Source organism: Amblyomma americanum, chromosome 10, assembly GCF_052857255.1.
Source record: "Amblyomma americanum isolate KBUSLIRL-KWMA chromosome 10, ASM5285725v1, whole genome shotgun sequence".
Lineage (NCBI taxonomy): Eukaryota > Metazoa > Arthropoda > Arachnida > Ixodida > Ixodidae > Amblyomma > Amblyomma americanum.
Window position 1 is genome coordinate 89,515,295 of NC_135506.1, and position 14,175 is coordinate 89,529,469.

Sequence of the window (14,175 nt, forward strand, 5' to 3'; positions counted from 1 at the left end):
AGCGAAGAATTTTACAAAGCGCCGATAGTAAACACATAATCCAAGAAATCGTTGGACGGCCTTCTGGTCCTGGGGTGGAGGAAAGTTGGGAATAACGCTGTTGTTTTCTTTGGATCGGGTCCAACACCTGAATGGCTGACGATGTGCCCTGAGAGATTGAGCTCGGTGTAAGCAAAATGTCATTTCTCATTTTTTAAGGTAAACCTGAATGGCTTTTAGGGTGTTTAGAAGCGCCGAAGCTGCTATTAGAACGTTGGGATAAAGACCACAACCTCGTCAAGATAGACGAGGCATGTCAGCCACTTGAATCGGCAAGGATTGTGCCCACAAGACGTTATATGGTTTCCTGTGCAGAGCACAGACCAGAGGGCATTGTCTTAAACTTAAAAAACTTTAGAGCCCACCCGGAGTAATAAACGCTGCTTTTTCGCGGTCCCTCGAAGCGAGCTCGATTTGCCAACATCCGGATTTCAGATTCATCGAGGATATATATTTTGCGGACCAGAAACGATCTGTAGCGTCGGCGAATCGTGAGAGGAGGTGAGCGGCTTTTTTAGTAATTTTGTTGAGGCAGCGGTAATCCACACAAAACCTCAGTGTGTCATCTTGTTTCTTTACGCGAACGACAGGCGCCGCTCATGAAGTACGGGATGGCTGAATAACGACGTCGCAAAGCATCTCTGTCACTTGGCGGTTGATTTCAGCGCGTTCGATGGTAGACACATGATAAGGGTATGGCGAAGCGGGGGCATGGTGTCAGCCGTAATAATGCGGTGCTTGGTTAAGTGCGTTCTGCCAACACAGGAGGAAGTTGAGAAGGTAGCCACATAGCGCAGAACAAGATCTCGCACTTAGCTATGATGCAGTTTGGAAAGCGCGGGTTTAATGTCGAACTGTGAACCGGTGGCAGGCGTCTCTGGTTCGGTGGAGAATACTGTGACAAGACCAGGGGCGTTGCTAGTGTCAGTGGTGCCGGTAATACAAGCCACGGCATTCACAATATTCAGATGTTGATAATCGCCGCCGAACTTTGTCACCAGCACCTCTGCTTTGCCGTCCTGTAGGCTAACAACCGCTCTGGCGACAGCAAGGCTCCGTTCGAAAAGCAGAACCTGTTAGATTTCAACGACGCCTTCAATGTTCCGCAGTGTCTTCGCTGCGACTGACGTCAACACACGGGAACGAGGCCTGATAGTGACCTGATCGGCAACAATATAGTGCCTTCGGTGGCTCAAAAGCGCTGTGTATAGCATGCTCCGTCGAGAAAGCCACTGACTTGGATTGGAGATCAATAACCGCGCCATTTTATGTTAACAAATAAATGCCAACGACGACGCCGCGGGAACATTGAGCGAGAACTACGCATGTTGCCAGATACGTTTGTTCTTGCACGGTTATCCCTGAAGTGGATGTGTCAGTCGGCGTGATCAAGCGACCTCTGGCAGTACGTCGTTGCGGGCCCGACCAAGGCGTAGTCACATTTTAAGAGCGGCGGCGAAAGGCCCACTAAGAACAGAGTAGTTGGCGCCGGTGACCACGAGCGCTAGCGATCCTAGCGAGCTAGGAGTGGTGTACACAAGCGATCAGGGGTTGCAGCTGTCGCGGGGCAGGAAAGTCGCGGAGTCTGGTCACAGCTGTGGTGCGGCAGTAATTATTTGCGGTGCGTCGGAGAACTCGGGCGTCGAGGCGGTGTATCAGGGTCGTGAGTGTCGTGGCGACATGGAATAGTGCAGCCGGCGGGGTGCAGCGGTAGGGGATATTTAGCATTTAGCCGACGAGCAACCTCCCCCTCAAAGTTTGCCGCTTTTAGTTTTCCCTACCGGGAGGTTGGCATAAGGACGATGCGGAGAGGAGAAATGTCGGGGGGGGGGATGGCGATCGGAAAAATTGACATGGCGCACCAGACACCACGGCCAGGCAACCGTCGTCAATATCTGGGGTCTGCTGACCACGCTGACCATGCTGCGGTCGTGGCGCGTCAGCACTAAGCACGGAAGACCCATGCGTCGGTAGAGGCAGTTGTGGTGCACGAGACCAGCTTTGCGGCAGTGGTAGCACAATGGGCGATGATCGGAAGTTTGCCATTGCCTGTGGCGATTTTGGTTGGAGAAGTTCGGGTGGCGTGAGCGCTTGCTGCACCTCTTCACGAATTATGTCCGAAAGGGAGGTCACTTGCGGTGCCTGAGATGTCAAAAAGAGCTTCTGGAGCTCCTCGCATACCTCGGCGCGGATGGCCTCACGGAGCACGTCGGGGCTACCAGCGTCGACGACGGCTTCTGTCAACAGGAAGGACGGACGCTCGTACTACCTGGATTGCAGCTGGAGTGTCTTCTCTATGGTAGTGGCCTCGGACACAAATTATACCATTGTTTGGAGGGTGGGTGTTAGCACTAAACAATCGAAGACTGGCTGTTTGATTCTCCTCATTAGCAGACGGAGTTTTTTGTCCTCGGCCACGTTGGGGTCAGCCCGATGGAATAATTTCGTCACGCCCTTAAAGTTAACTGGGACAGTCTCGTTTGAGAGCTGAACTCGAGTCTGTAGGAGCAGCTCGGCTCTTTCATTGCGGAGCACAGAGGTTAAAGGCGGCAGGAAGTAGTGTTTGAAGAAATTCCACGCGGTTAAGGTCTCGTGGTTTTCGAACCAGGTGCGCGCTGCACAGTTCAGCAAAAAAAAAACACATGTTGGAGCTTCGAATCGTCAGCCTGAGTGTTGCAAACATCTCCGGCAGTCCTCCGGGTCTTCGCCTGGGAAGCCTTGGAAGGTCCGTAGCTCCCGCGGCTACTGCAGGATGAACGACGGCGAAGTGTTAGCGGCCTGCATGCTGATGGGGGGTTGCAAGGTGGGTGGAGGTGGTGCTGGGGAGGTTGGTTGTGTTCTGGGGGTATGTTCCGATTGGAGAGGCCCACGCTCTGGCTGAAGACCTCGGAGCCTTCCGCTACCTTCTCGGCTTGATAGTTGGGCCCGGAGCATGGAGTAGCGTCCCCAGCACCTCCACTAGATGTCACGGAACATGAAAGGACCAGAAGACCAGAAAGGACGCACGACCAAAGAGCTGGGTGAGGCGAGCGGCTGAACGTCAGCTGCTCAACCGTTTACTTGAACTTCCTCACCACAAGGAGACTCACGCTCGAGAACAGTGCTACGACGAATGATGCACCGTGTCAATATTGACTACAGGCAGCGAGGTTTTTGTGCACGTGTTACACTGTGTGTCATCTCCTGTCTTTAAATACAGATTAAACGACTGAATAACCTTCGATAAAAATGGCAACGAATCTAGAACAAGGTTGACGTCCTGGACGACACCGACAGTCGCCCGCCAGTGTTTCTCCTTCCCCTCAGAGTTTACCGCGAATCATTACATAGCACACTCTCTTTCCAGTTATCTCGCAAAAAGCACACCTGAAGTACATCGAGTGAGTCCTGCGAGCCGCATGTTCCTTCTGAATACCAGAAGCTCTCTTGCTTTTCCTCGCGTCCGCCGCCATCACTGGCCCGACGTATTACCTCGTACGATGCCCAAGTGCACTGCGAGCGATTAGCCGTAGCCGCCGCCTTTTTTGGCTCAGTCATTACTGCGCCTTTTGAGATACAGGCTCCTTACACAACAGACTGAACATAGCCGATGCCGCCGGCGGAACCGCGTTGCGGGCTCTGCGTATACGCTCAGTTTCTACGAGAGCGCCGCGTAAGCGCTGCTTGTTTAGGCGTTAAGTTGCTGCGTTCTGTTGACCGAGAGGGCCAGATGTCACTTCTAGCAGTACTCTATAAGGATCCGTAAATCATTTTTCATGTCAAATCTAATTCTTCCCCTGCACCGGCAGTGTTTGAGATAGTTGGTTGAGCATTACAAGATCGTAAAAGCCCTCAGAAGGACAGGGCGCAAAAAGGGAGACAGTGTGCACCTCTCGAATTGGTCACTGTTCTCGGGCGTAGCCGCAGCTTTCAAGCGTGTGTGGAATGTGTCCTGACCTTTAGGTCATTAGCTACCGGACCTCGACATTGGCTGCACGCCGCAGCCAATGGCTAACCGTTGCGTGCGGTGAGTGTAGAGGCTTTCGCCGACGTTAGGACCCGCTGCCTTATTTCTGTGATGTACTGCTTGCAGCTTTCGTACGATGCTTCCCTGACAATTATGTCGGTCCAGATGTTATCAAAACCGGGCACCCATTTAAAATAATCTTTATAGACTACTACCCCTGGCGTGTGTTTTACGGCAGCAATGGCAATGGCGCTCTCACTGAACCGCAGGGTAAGCCAGAGCCTGACCATTTTTCTTGAAGCTTGTGCCTAGTTTATCGGGTCTTGTCACGTGCACTATAGAACCCTGCTGAACCAAGCAACTTCCCTATAGGCGTGGCATGACAGCGACGAAACAGTGGTTTCACAGATGTTACCGATGTAGAGCCTCCTGGTCTGTAGATGCATGTTTGGTCGTGAAAAGTGTAAAAGCGCACAACTGCATCAATCCGACGATACCAACGTGTTACCAAGGCAAAAGCGTTCATACTTTCTTAGCTTTCGCCGTTGATTGAGTTCTCCTTTAGCGGAACTATTTTCAATAGCCGCCTAGCTGCAGCCTGAATGTCAGGAATACTCACCTTTTTTTATCAAAACCGATTTCGAGAATATACATAGGTGTACATTTACCAGTTTTTTTTTGTTTAAGCCGCAGAGGCTAACCTTCAATCATGCCACTTACCTTAAGTTTAGGTGATTGTCCATTCAATAATTACTTCGTGAATGTCGCTATAGAACAGACCTTTCCATTACTCTGCTGTAGCCTAGTGCAATGTTGTAGTCACCATGCTCAGAAAATAGTTGCTTAAATTGGTTAATAAATCTGCTTGAAGGTTCTCTGGCCGAAACTACTTTTTGCAGCGCTTGGAGTTTATATTTGTACCAGGAGAAAAACTGCATAATAGAATAGACGAGGCTGCGTTTGAGCAGGCAGGTGTTTTGACTAGCGTCGTCATTGTTAAGTGCACGCAGACATATGAGGCCCATGACACCGGATACAAAATGTTCCTGCACACCTTCGGATTTCGTTGTATTAAGGTTCATGATGAAGCCTGTGTAGCCTTCATAAAACTTGAGAACCACGAATACCCAGGGTCTTATAAGCAGGCAGGGCAGACAAATATATTCGAATTCCTTGCCCTATCTCGTTTTAATGACTGTAGCCTCTCGCGTTCAGTACAATATAATGTATTTATAGAACTCCAATAAAAGGCGCTTTAGTGCCCTTGGAAGCTGAGGTGAAGTCTACTGAAAGCAGGAAATTCCTCTTTGGAGGCCGTAACATTGGCTGGCAGATCTCTTTTTCCCGATATTCACTAGAAATGTGTGTCCAAATTCGCAGTTACATTTCCTGCCTGACTGTATGTGAGCCGGTACCTCATAAATGTTTTCTTTTTTCAGGAACACAACTACTGAAGTCACATTCACGGTTCTAGTAATTTTGTTAGTATCTAAAAGAACAGACCAATTTTGGGCAGAAACTCACTTCCCGAAATTCTTTGTGCTTTGAAATTGTTATCTGAAAGTTTCGTAAAAGAATAACATCTGAAGATGCCGCAAAAAGTGTCAGAAAATAAAAATGGAGGCCTCAACTTCATAGTGTTGTTCAGGATTTGGTTACTAATTGCTGTGCACATTGCAGCGGTATACGTAATGAAGAAAATTTGCATGAAAATGCTATCCTGAAGAACGTGCCAATACACTCCTCAATAATGGGTTCAAAATGAGCCCGCATCGTCATGGATGCCTTTATTATAATGTTTCTGCCTACTAAACTATCCTTCACTGCCATTCCTATGGCGTACAATGCCTTAGTTTCGTGCTTAGAGTAATTCGCGTGGCTGTACATTTACACGCCGTCACTAATAAGGGGAACTGGGCGTGTTTTGAACAAAAAGAAGCTGGCTTTTTTTTTCCTTGGTACGTTGAAAACTTTTTCCTCACTCGTGGTAGCAGGTTACGGCTCTAGTATTATTGCGGAATGATTTCTTTCAATCATTTCGGTAACCTGGTTTAACATTTACTCTACAGGTATTGCTTTTTTCCTCCGCTGCACTGGCACTAATCAAAGCCTGCTTGCTACTGGGGAACACCGAAAGCTCGAAATGCATCCGTACGTCTTTACTCAGGGAAGGAGGATCTGACCTTGCCATGGCTCTCTCTCTGGTGATTATATATCTTTGTCTTGAATTTTTTTCAATTTTCTTACCCGGCGGAAATCCCAAAGAAAAACAGGTATTGTGGTGATGCAGGTTTCGCGAGCAGCCTGTCAGTAAAGCGGTCATGAGTATTTGTATTGTTCATGCGTGTAAGAATGGCTTTGAACCTTGAACTCGCAATATAGCGCAGCCTGAAGTTTTGAAAAAATAACCGTAAAACTCTGCAGCCTACTATATCTGCGAATCCAAATGATTAGACAATGAAGTGTTTTGACTTTCTTTTACTTAAGGGCTAAGATGCCGCCTAATTGTCTCGAACTTACGAATACACTCCAATGACATGCTGAGAAAGACCGTAGTCTTAGGGTCTACATGCTCGTAGACACAGATGCAGTAGATATTGAAGTAGCACACAGGCAAAGCATTTTTTCTCGTGTCCCATTTTGCTGTACGCGGGGCGTATTAAAACTAGAATGCGCTCTGCATTCATTTCTTTCGCTGGATGTATCTGGTGGGCGATCACAGAAGAACGGCAGAGTAGGGTTTTCGGTCATACTTGGAGGTGGCAGTGTATGATCAGCACACTGGCGGAAAATAACTAGAAAGCTAACCAGTAAGTATGCCAGACACGAGGACGGAGAACGAAAGATAATTAAACGACAGGTTAAAAACGCGGAAGGTAAAAATTGGATAGTGTCATTGGAAAAGAAGCATAGTGGAGAACTATATCGATGCTGGAAAAGACAGATCAGGAAGGAAGCATTTTATGATAACTCAAGAGACAGTGCCCTACTCTTTAAAGCTAGGCCAGGGTGCCTTAGAACGCGCAGCTACAAAAATAAATTTAACGAAGATGACACATGTGCTGTGTGTGGTAAATCTGTAGAAACAATAGGCCACTAACAAAACTCCTCCCTAACAAAACCGATTTGCGTGACTAAAATGCAACTTCTAATTGCCTTTAACCAGCGCGAGAAGGCACTGGCGCAATTTCGTCATCAGAACTTCTAGGAGCTCTTATAGAGAACCTGGCACGTAATACGAGGGGCATATTAATTGTAGCCCAGAAAAAGTGACAATTCATATGATACCAAACTTGAGTGGCGAAGTTGTGACAGTGATACAAAACTTCAACTGAAACAAAACTGAACCTGGACAATTTGTTTGCATTGAGGCATGCCTTGAAGTTTTGGCTACATAAAATTAGAGGCAAGGACAGTGCAGTTTTTGTAGCGTTCTGTTTGGTGCCTCCCAGTCCTACAGGTGTAGTCTCAACGATTTGCCAAATTGAATAAGAATCACAGTTGTAACCGCCATCAGCGGGTTGACCTCATGAAATGCTCTTGAGCTACTACTTTTTCGTGTGAATTGCGGTAACGGTGTATAAGCCCAGTTCATTTTCGTTCATAAGAATTCGTGTATGGTGAGCGGTTACGGTTAGTTTGAGACAACTACGTTAACTCCTAATCCCCCGCGGTGGCGTTCATATGCTGTAGAGGCTAATACACGGCTGACGACGGTTATGACAGATTTAGGTCGACATCTGGATCAAATTGGTCAAATTTGACAGACGCAAACACATTTTAAATGTCTTTTTTCGTTCATCTGATATACACGTAGGCAGCTCCCTAATTTAGGATAGGAATTGAACCGTTCCTTGCCTTTCCTTTAAGCTAAGTTTGCCGCGTTTTGATACTGCTGAATTCTGTCAACATTAACGTGCTTTTGCTGATTTATTGCAAATATTATCAGTTCCTAATCAATCTAGAAGAATTATGTCGAGTTTCGCACTTGTGAAGCACGCCAGAAAATTTGCCTTGTGTGCTCCAAACTGTGCCATATATCGTTCATGGTGTGAGTATCATTTTCTTTGAATGTTTTATTGTTTAAATTAACTACCTAAGTTCCCACTGTGACGTGCCCCTTTGATTCATGTGTCCTTAATGGTGTGCACTGATGTGACAAACCAGTAGAACATTCGCTACTCCGCAGGTAATTAACCTGTTGTATTCGAGTACTGCATAAAAAAAACTGCGGTATGCAAAAAACAACACTTTTTGTGTTTAAGATTTCAAGCCGAGGGCGAGGATAGGCGGCTTAATTGAGCTGAAATTATTCTCTTCATACATTTAACAATCCAATATGGCAGCGACGACCCTTACGGTTGCTGCTGTCCTTTCAACAGTTTACCTCAAGTTCATTCCTTCATCCGCATTTTCCCAGGCTAAGGAAAATAGCTCTGGCAGTGCACTCACATTTTCAGCCTGACTAATTTTAAATTGCATGAATATGTTTAAGGCATCCAGTGCCCTCCGTTTTATTTTGTATCACTTAAAGCACGCGCACTTAACACATGTTCTGGCTACGTATTCGAGGCTGCATGGCCTCTTTTTTTTCTACAATGACGCAGGCGCTTCTAGGCATCCTACTGTGGCGCCGCTCACGGCGCTGCCTCCCACCTTCGGGCTTTGCTGCCGCTCTTCTAGGCCTGTTGTGTACGGCCTGCGTATTAGATGCCTTCATGCTGTGCACGATGGCCCTTCAGGTGGAGGTTAGCACATCTTTCCCACATTCGTATGATGCGTGCAGTTGTTAGAAACTGAAGATACAGTACTGCGAAAGCCTTTAATTGCATTGCTCTTAGTGACGTAGGTTTAGAAAAGTTCGAAAGAAGTTTTATTTCTTTATAAAAGGGCATAGTCATTTCAGAGAGTTTATAAATGTATTAATTCGTTCTTACATACAAGCTACCTAATCTCCGAAAATATATCAATGCTTTTTGTCGTAAAAAAGAAGAAGCTTACTGGTGGACTTGTGGTGACACTGGAGCAAAATGTTACGACAAACTTATGCAAGCGCTGCTGAAGGGAGTTTTTCTAGCTCGTCTAGCACTGTGTGACACCTCTTGTGACAGTTATAGGCTCAATGTCGCAGTGGACAAGGCCTCCAGTTCTATTTGAAGCTGCTGTTACAATACTAAAACTCCTCAGGATGCGAAAGCTGAGCCTCTACATTTTTACCTTTTGCACCCTTCGCACTATCTAATGAAGCAGAAAAACTCCAGTCAAAAGATGTACCTGCTATGCCGCTGCCCACAAGTTGTGACAGAAATTGTTTACCTAGCCTGACTATAAAAGAAACTGACTATAAAGGAAGCGCCTATATGCATAGCTAGTATGCGAAGAGAGAAAGAGGGAGAAGATAATTGAAAAGCATGGTGGTTAATCAAGCAGTTCCCACTTTGCAATCCCACATGTGGCCAAGAGAATGAAGGAAGTGAATGGTTTGATTTATGGTGGTTTAACGTCCCAAAGCAACTCAGGCTATGAGGGACGCCGTAGTGAAGGGCTCCGGAAATTTCGGCCACCTGGGGTTCTTTAACGTGCACTGACATCTCACAGTACACGGGCCTCTAGAATTTCGCCTCCATCGAAATTCGACCGCCGCGGCCGGGATCGAACCCGCGTCTTTCGGGCCAGCAGCCGAGCGCCGTAACCACTCAGCCACCGCGGCGGCTCCTAAGGAAGGGAAGGAAAGAGATGAAAGTAATGCAAGATCAGAGCACAGTATTAGATACGTCCGTGAGAAAAGAGGGTGCTTCCGGAGGGTCTGTAGTCCGGTACCCAGGCAAGTGTACAATAGGTATTTTAAGAGCGTTTTGATGGTTTTCTCGTCAATGGAAATTTGCGGCCAAGGCCTGAGGATTTTGACTTCCATTAGGTGACTTGAATCCTACCGCCATAGCGCTGGGTCCAGGGATACTTGTTAGTACGTAGTATGCGAACATCTGATATATATGTAGACTTCTGGGATGTGCAGTGTTAAACAGTTTTCATCTGTTGGCACATCTTGTTTGCACGGAAAAATATTGTCAGTAGATTTTGGGATTTACGCCAAATGCGGATATGTGACCTTGCATAATGCGTTTCGGTGCTGCGCTGCTCTGCTTCGTTAAGCTGGTTGTTGTAGTGTGCGTTTTTTCATCAAAAAGTGAAAGGAGGACAAGGCAACACCAAGGGGAGCTTACATGCAAAGGTTAAGGTGGTGATAATCAGGTGAAAACCTGAGGCGCTGACTCACTGCTCACCTGCCCACCGGATGGCTTACTTGCCAAAGTGTAGCCGGTGGGTTGGAAAGCAGTGGCGCAGTGGCACAATACAGGCGCTAAGGCAGGTGCTGCCATCTGTGTGACTTGGGTTGCGACCCAGGTTGCTCTTCCCGAGCAGCCTCTGACGATTAAATGGGCTGCCGCCTGACATGATGGGCCGGTAGCCCACCACCCGGTGGGCAGATGAGCAGCCTGCCACAAAACCAGTTTCAGACGGACGGACGGACGGACAGACAGTCAGACAGACAGACAGACAGACAGACAGACGGACGGACGGACGGACGGACGGACGGACGGACGGACGGATGGACGGACAGTCAGACAGACAGACAGACAGACGGACGGACGGACGGACGGACGGACGGACAGACAGACAGACAGACAGACAGACAGACAGACAGACAGACGGACGGACGGACGGACGGACAGACAGACAGACAGACAGACAGACAGACGGACAGACGGACAGACGGACAGACGGACAGACGGACAGACGGACAGACGGACAGACGGACAAACGGACAGACGGACAGACGGACAGACGGACAGACGGACGGACGGACGGACGGACAGACGGACACGCAGACACGCAGACACGCGGACGGACGGACGGACGGGCAGACACGCGGACGGACGGACGGACGGACGGGCAGACACGCGGACGGACGGACGGACGGACGGGCAGGCAGACACAGGCAGGCACAGGCAGGCACAGGCAGGCACAGGCAGGCACAGGCAGACACAGGCAGGCACAGGCAGACACAGGCAGGCACAGACAGGCACAGACAGACAGGCAGGCAGGCAGGCAGGCACAGACGTACAGGCAGGTACAGGCAGGCACAGGTAGGCAGGCAGGCACAGGCAGGCAGGCACAGGTAGGCAGGCAGGCACAGGCAAGCAGGCAGGCAGGCACAGGCAAGCAGGCAGGCAGGCAAGCAGACGCAGGCAGACACAGGCAGGCACAGGCAGACGCAGGCAGGCACTGGCAGGCACTGGAAGGCACAGGCAGGCACTGGCAGGCAGGCACAGGCAGGCACAGGCACAGGCACAGGCAGGCAGGCAGGCAGGCAGGGTGAGTGGCCATTATAAGTTCTTGCGCACTGAAAGTTAGCCGGAGTATGATAAGACGCCTCGAAGTATGGAAAGGGTTACCTCGAAGATACAAAGCTTGTTTATCGCGTAAAAATTTTTTTTTTTTTGGGGGGGGGGGGGGAATTGTATGGCCGCTTGAATACGAGCGCTTGCAGCAAATCGGAGCCGCCCGAGTTTCTATACAGTACAGGGTAAGTGATGCTGGCATGTTTTTCAACAGTTCTGAATTTATTTGTTAATCATAGAAAAGCGTCCCATCGGGATATCACGGCAAGTATACGTTGGCCGTGATGCGCCTACAGCTGATACGCATAGAGAAGTCAGGACGAAGGCTGACTTACATTAAACCTGTATTTGACGAATAGATCACCTATTCCTGCGCTTCTACACATGCTACACATGAAAACTTAGGTGCTCAATATTACTTCATATACACTGTACGAGAACCATGTAAAAATTATGTAGATTACTAATAGACTCCGTGCATACAGGATGCATGTTACTTGGTATCCATATTCCCATAATTCTATACAAGGAGCTCATATGGAACATTCCGTTGGGGAAGAAAACAGAATTTCACAAAAAATTGTTTTGTACATACCGCATTCAGCATGTTGTGCTTTCTTTTTTTACCGAATCCCTACACTGAGTTGAGTCCACGGTTCCTATGGTTGGCAGATTCACCCCAGTAAAATGAATCTTCAGTGCTAGAGCTCGTCCAACATGTTCAACACGCAAGCTCTACACTCATGTTCTGCTGCAGGGCTTGGGAGGTATATCTCGGAAGTTCTTGGTTGAATAATGGCCCGATCACGCTCGAACAGGCGCGTTCTAAGCTAATGTCGATGCAGTGCGAGCAATGTCAAGTCGAATGTTTTTATTAGTGCTCCAGCACATCCATGATTTTAATAAGATGGGTTTACTAAGCTATAGCGTCGTATCATTTGAATAAGCCGGTAATGCCAGCTGGCGAAACTCAGTCTCTTGGATATAATCGTTTCTCCTTTATTTGTCACCTGTTTTTTCTTCCAACTCGCTCACATGCGCACGCGCGAATGATAGTGGCCAGTGCACAGGCCTCTCGGCCCGTGCGTTTCTCTTTCCTCCTTTGTGCTTTAACCAACCGCTCACTATTAGGGTATTTTGACTTTTGTACCACACTGTCCTAACAATCATTTAGTGTTGGCGCTTTAGCTGACCAGAGTTCTGAAATATTACTAGCGGCACTTAGGAAACTTGGGTGCATTCTAGCGTAACTCTATTCTATTCTCTTCTAATTCTATTCTAAATCTATTCATTCTTTTGGACAAAGCACAGCTGTTAGTGTAGTTAGGACAATTACTGGTTAACAATTCGTTTTTTCAGCCTTTTATGACGTCAAACCGCTTCTATCAATTGCGAGTTTTGTAACGCAGCCTCTTTTTGGGCGACGCCCGGTTATCGTGTTGACGAGCCATCTGATACTTTAACATGAATAAGGCATCCTTACGGGTTCCCTTCAAACACATCACGAAGCTAGGCGGTCTTCGTTTTTACATTTCTATCCTTTTTTTCGCTGCAAACTTCGGTTAAAAACAACCGCCGAGGTGTCTGAGCGGCTATTCCGCTCTGCGGCTCAGGATGGCAGAGAATTCACTTCAACTTCTCTGGCCGGGATGGCAATAGCAGGAGCGCATCTCGAAGAGAGTGTGATTCAAAAATGCCGTCGTATTGAGATTGAAGTCCACGTTATAAGCTTGCACCGGAATATAGCCGAAATTCGTCTGGAGCCGGGACTGGAGTATGCCTCACTTCCCGGATGAAGGCTTTGTACCTAAAAGCACGTAACTCAGATGAAGGCTTCGCACTTTATGGTATGGTTTATTTATGGTATGTATGGCATGGTTTATGGAGCACATAAATCAGTCAATGTTCAAGGCAGGCAATGAATTGGACGGCGTCACAGACTCTTTATCTTCCGCCGACTGCATCTGCGTTAAGAACGCGGATGCACTAACTGTAGTTCTGAAATATATCTTTGGTACTGAAAGGAAACAACGTACGCATGCTTCAGTGCGATGCCACGGTTCGTATCTTCGACACGTTGTATGAACCATGACCTTGCACTGAAGCGTGCATATTCTGTTTTCTCTTGATTGATTGTTGATTGTTGTTAATTGACCTTGTCGCTGTATTTTCTTGTTTAATTTCTATGTGCAATTTTGTTTTGTTTGTAATTCTGTATATTAACACAACGTTCCCACCTGCTATGATCTTGTGTACAAGATCGCAGTATTCATAAATATAAAACTGCGCGGTGGAGAGGAAAAAGCAAATCACTCTGCAGCCATCTGTTGTACAGGAGAGATCTTGCACGCTGGTTTATGTATCAGTATGCACCTTTATCTCTGGTTACTGTGGTTAAATGCTCACAGAAGTTAATTGATTTGCCTGTGCTACAAATATTCGTTTTCTGATAGTTGAGACAACCCTAATTAAAAACAGCGGTTTTAACCCCCCCCCCAAAAAAAAAAAAATTAAAGCCACTTTAGCAAGCTTACTTCCGTTACGTCAGAGATTTGTACTCATAGATCCCTGAGGGCAGTCATAACTGGCATCAACTCCCTTCTGAACCGAACGAAAGAGAGGGAAAGAGTGGGAGGAAACTTTAATAAAATTCCCAAAAGATCAAAGTACAAAGAATTTATGCTACAGTGTGCCTCACACGAAGGTGCGGGATTCGGTCCCCAGTGCCGCCGAGTACCCACCCACTGGTGATACAATGGGTACAAGCTTCCCCTGGCCTGGTGCTCA

General features: G+C 47.6%; 1 protein-coding gene across 1 annotated transcript in view; it reads left to right on the plus strand.

The window, feature by feature from the left end:
- The first annotated feature begins 8,598 nt into the window (after window positions 1–8,598).
- Window positions 8,599–14,175, plus strand: part of LOC144106454 (ATP-binding cassette sub-family C member 3-like) — a 124,538-nt gene continuing 118,961 nt past the window's right edge. The window contains exon 1 of the mRNA XM_077639273.1: window positions 8,599–8,733. Coding sequence (XP_077495399.1) covers window positions 8,704–8,733 — 30 coding nt within the window. The 5' untranslated portion in view covers window positions 8,599–8,703. The remainder of the gene's footprint in view (window positions 8,734–14,175) is intronic.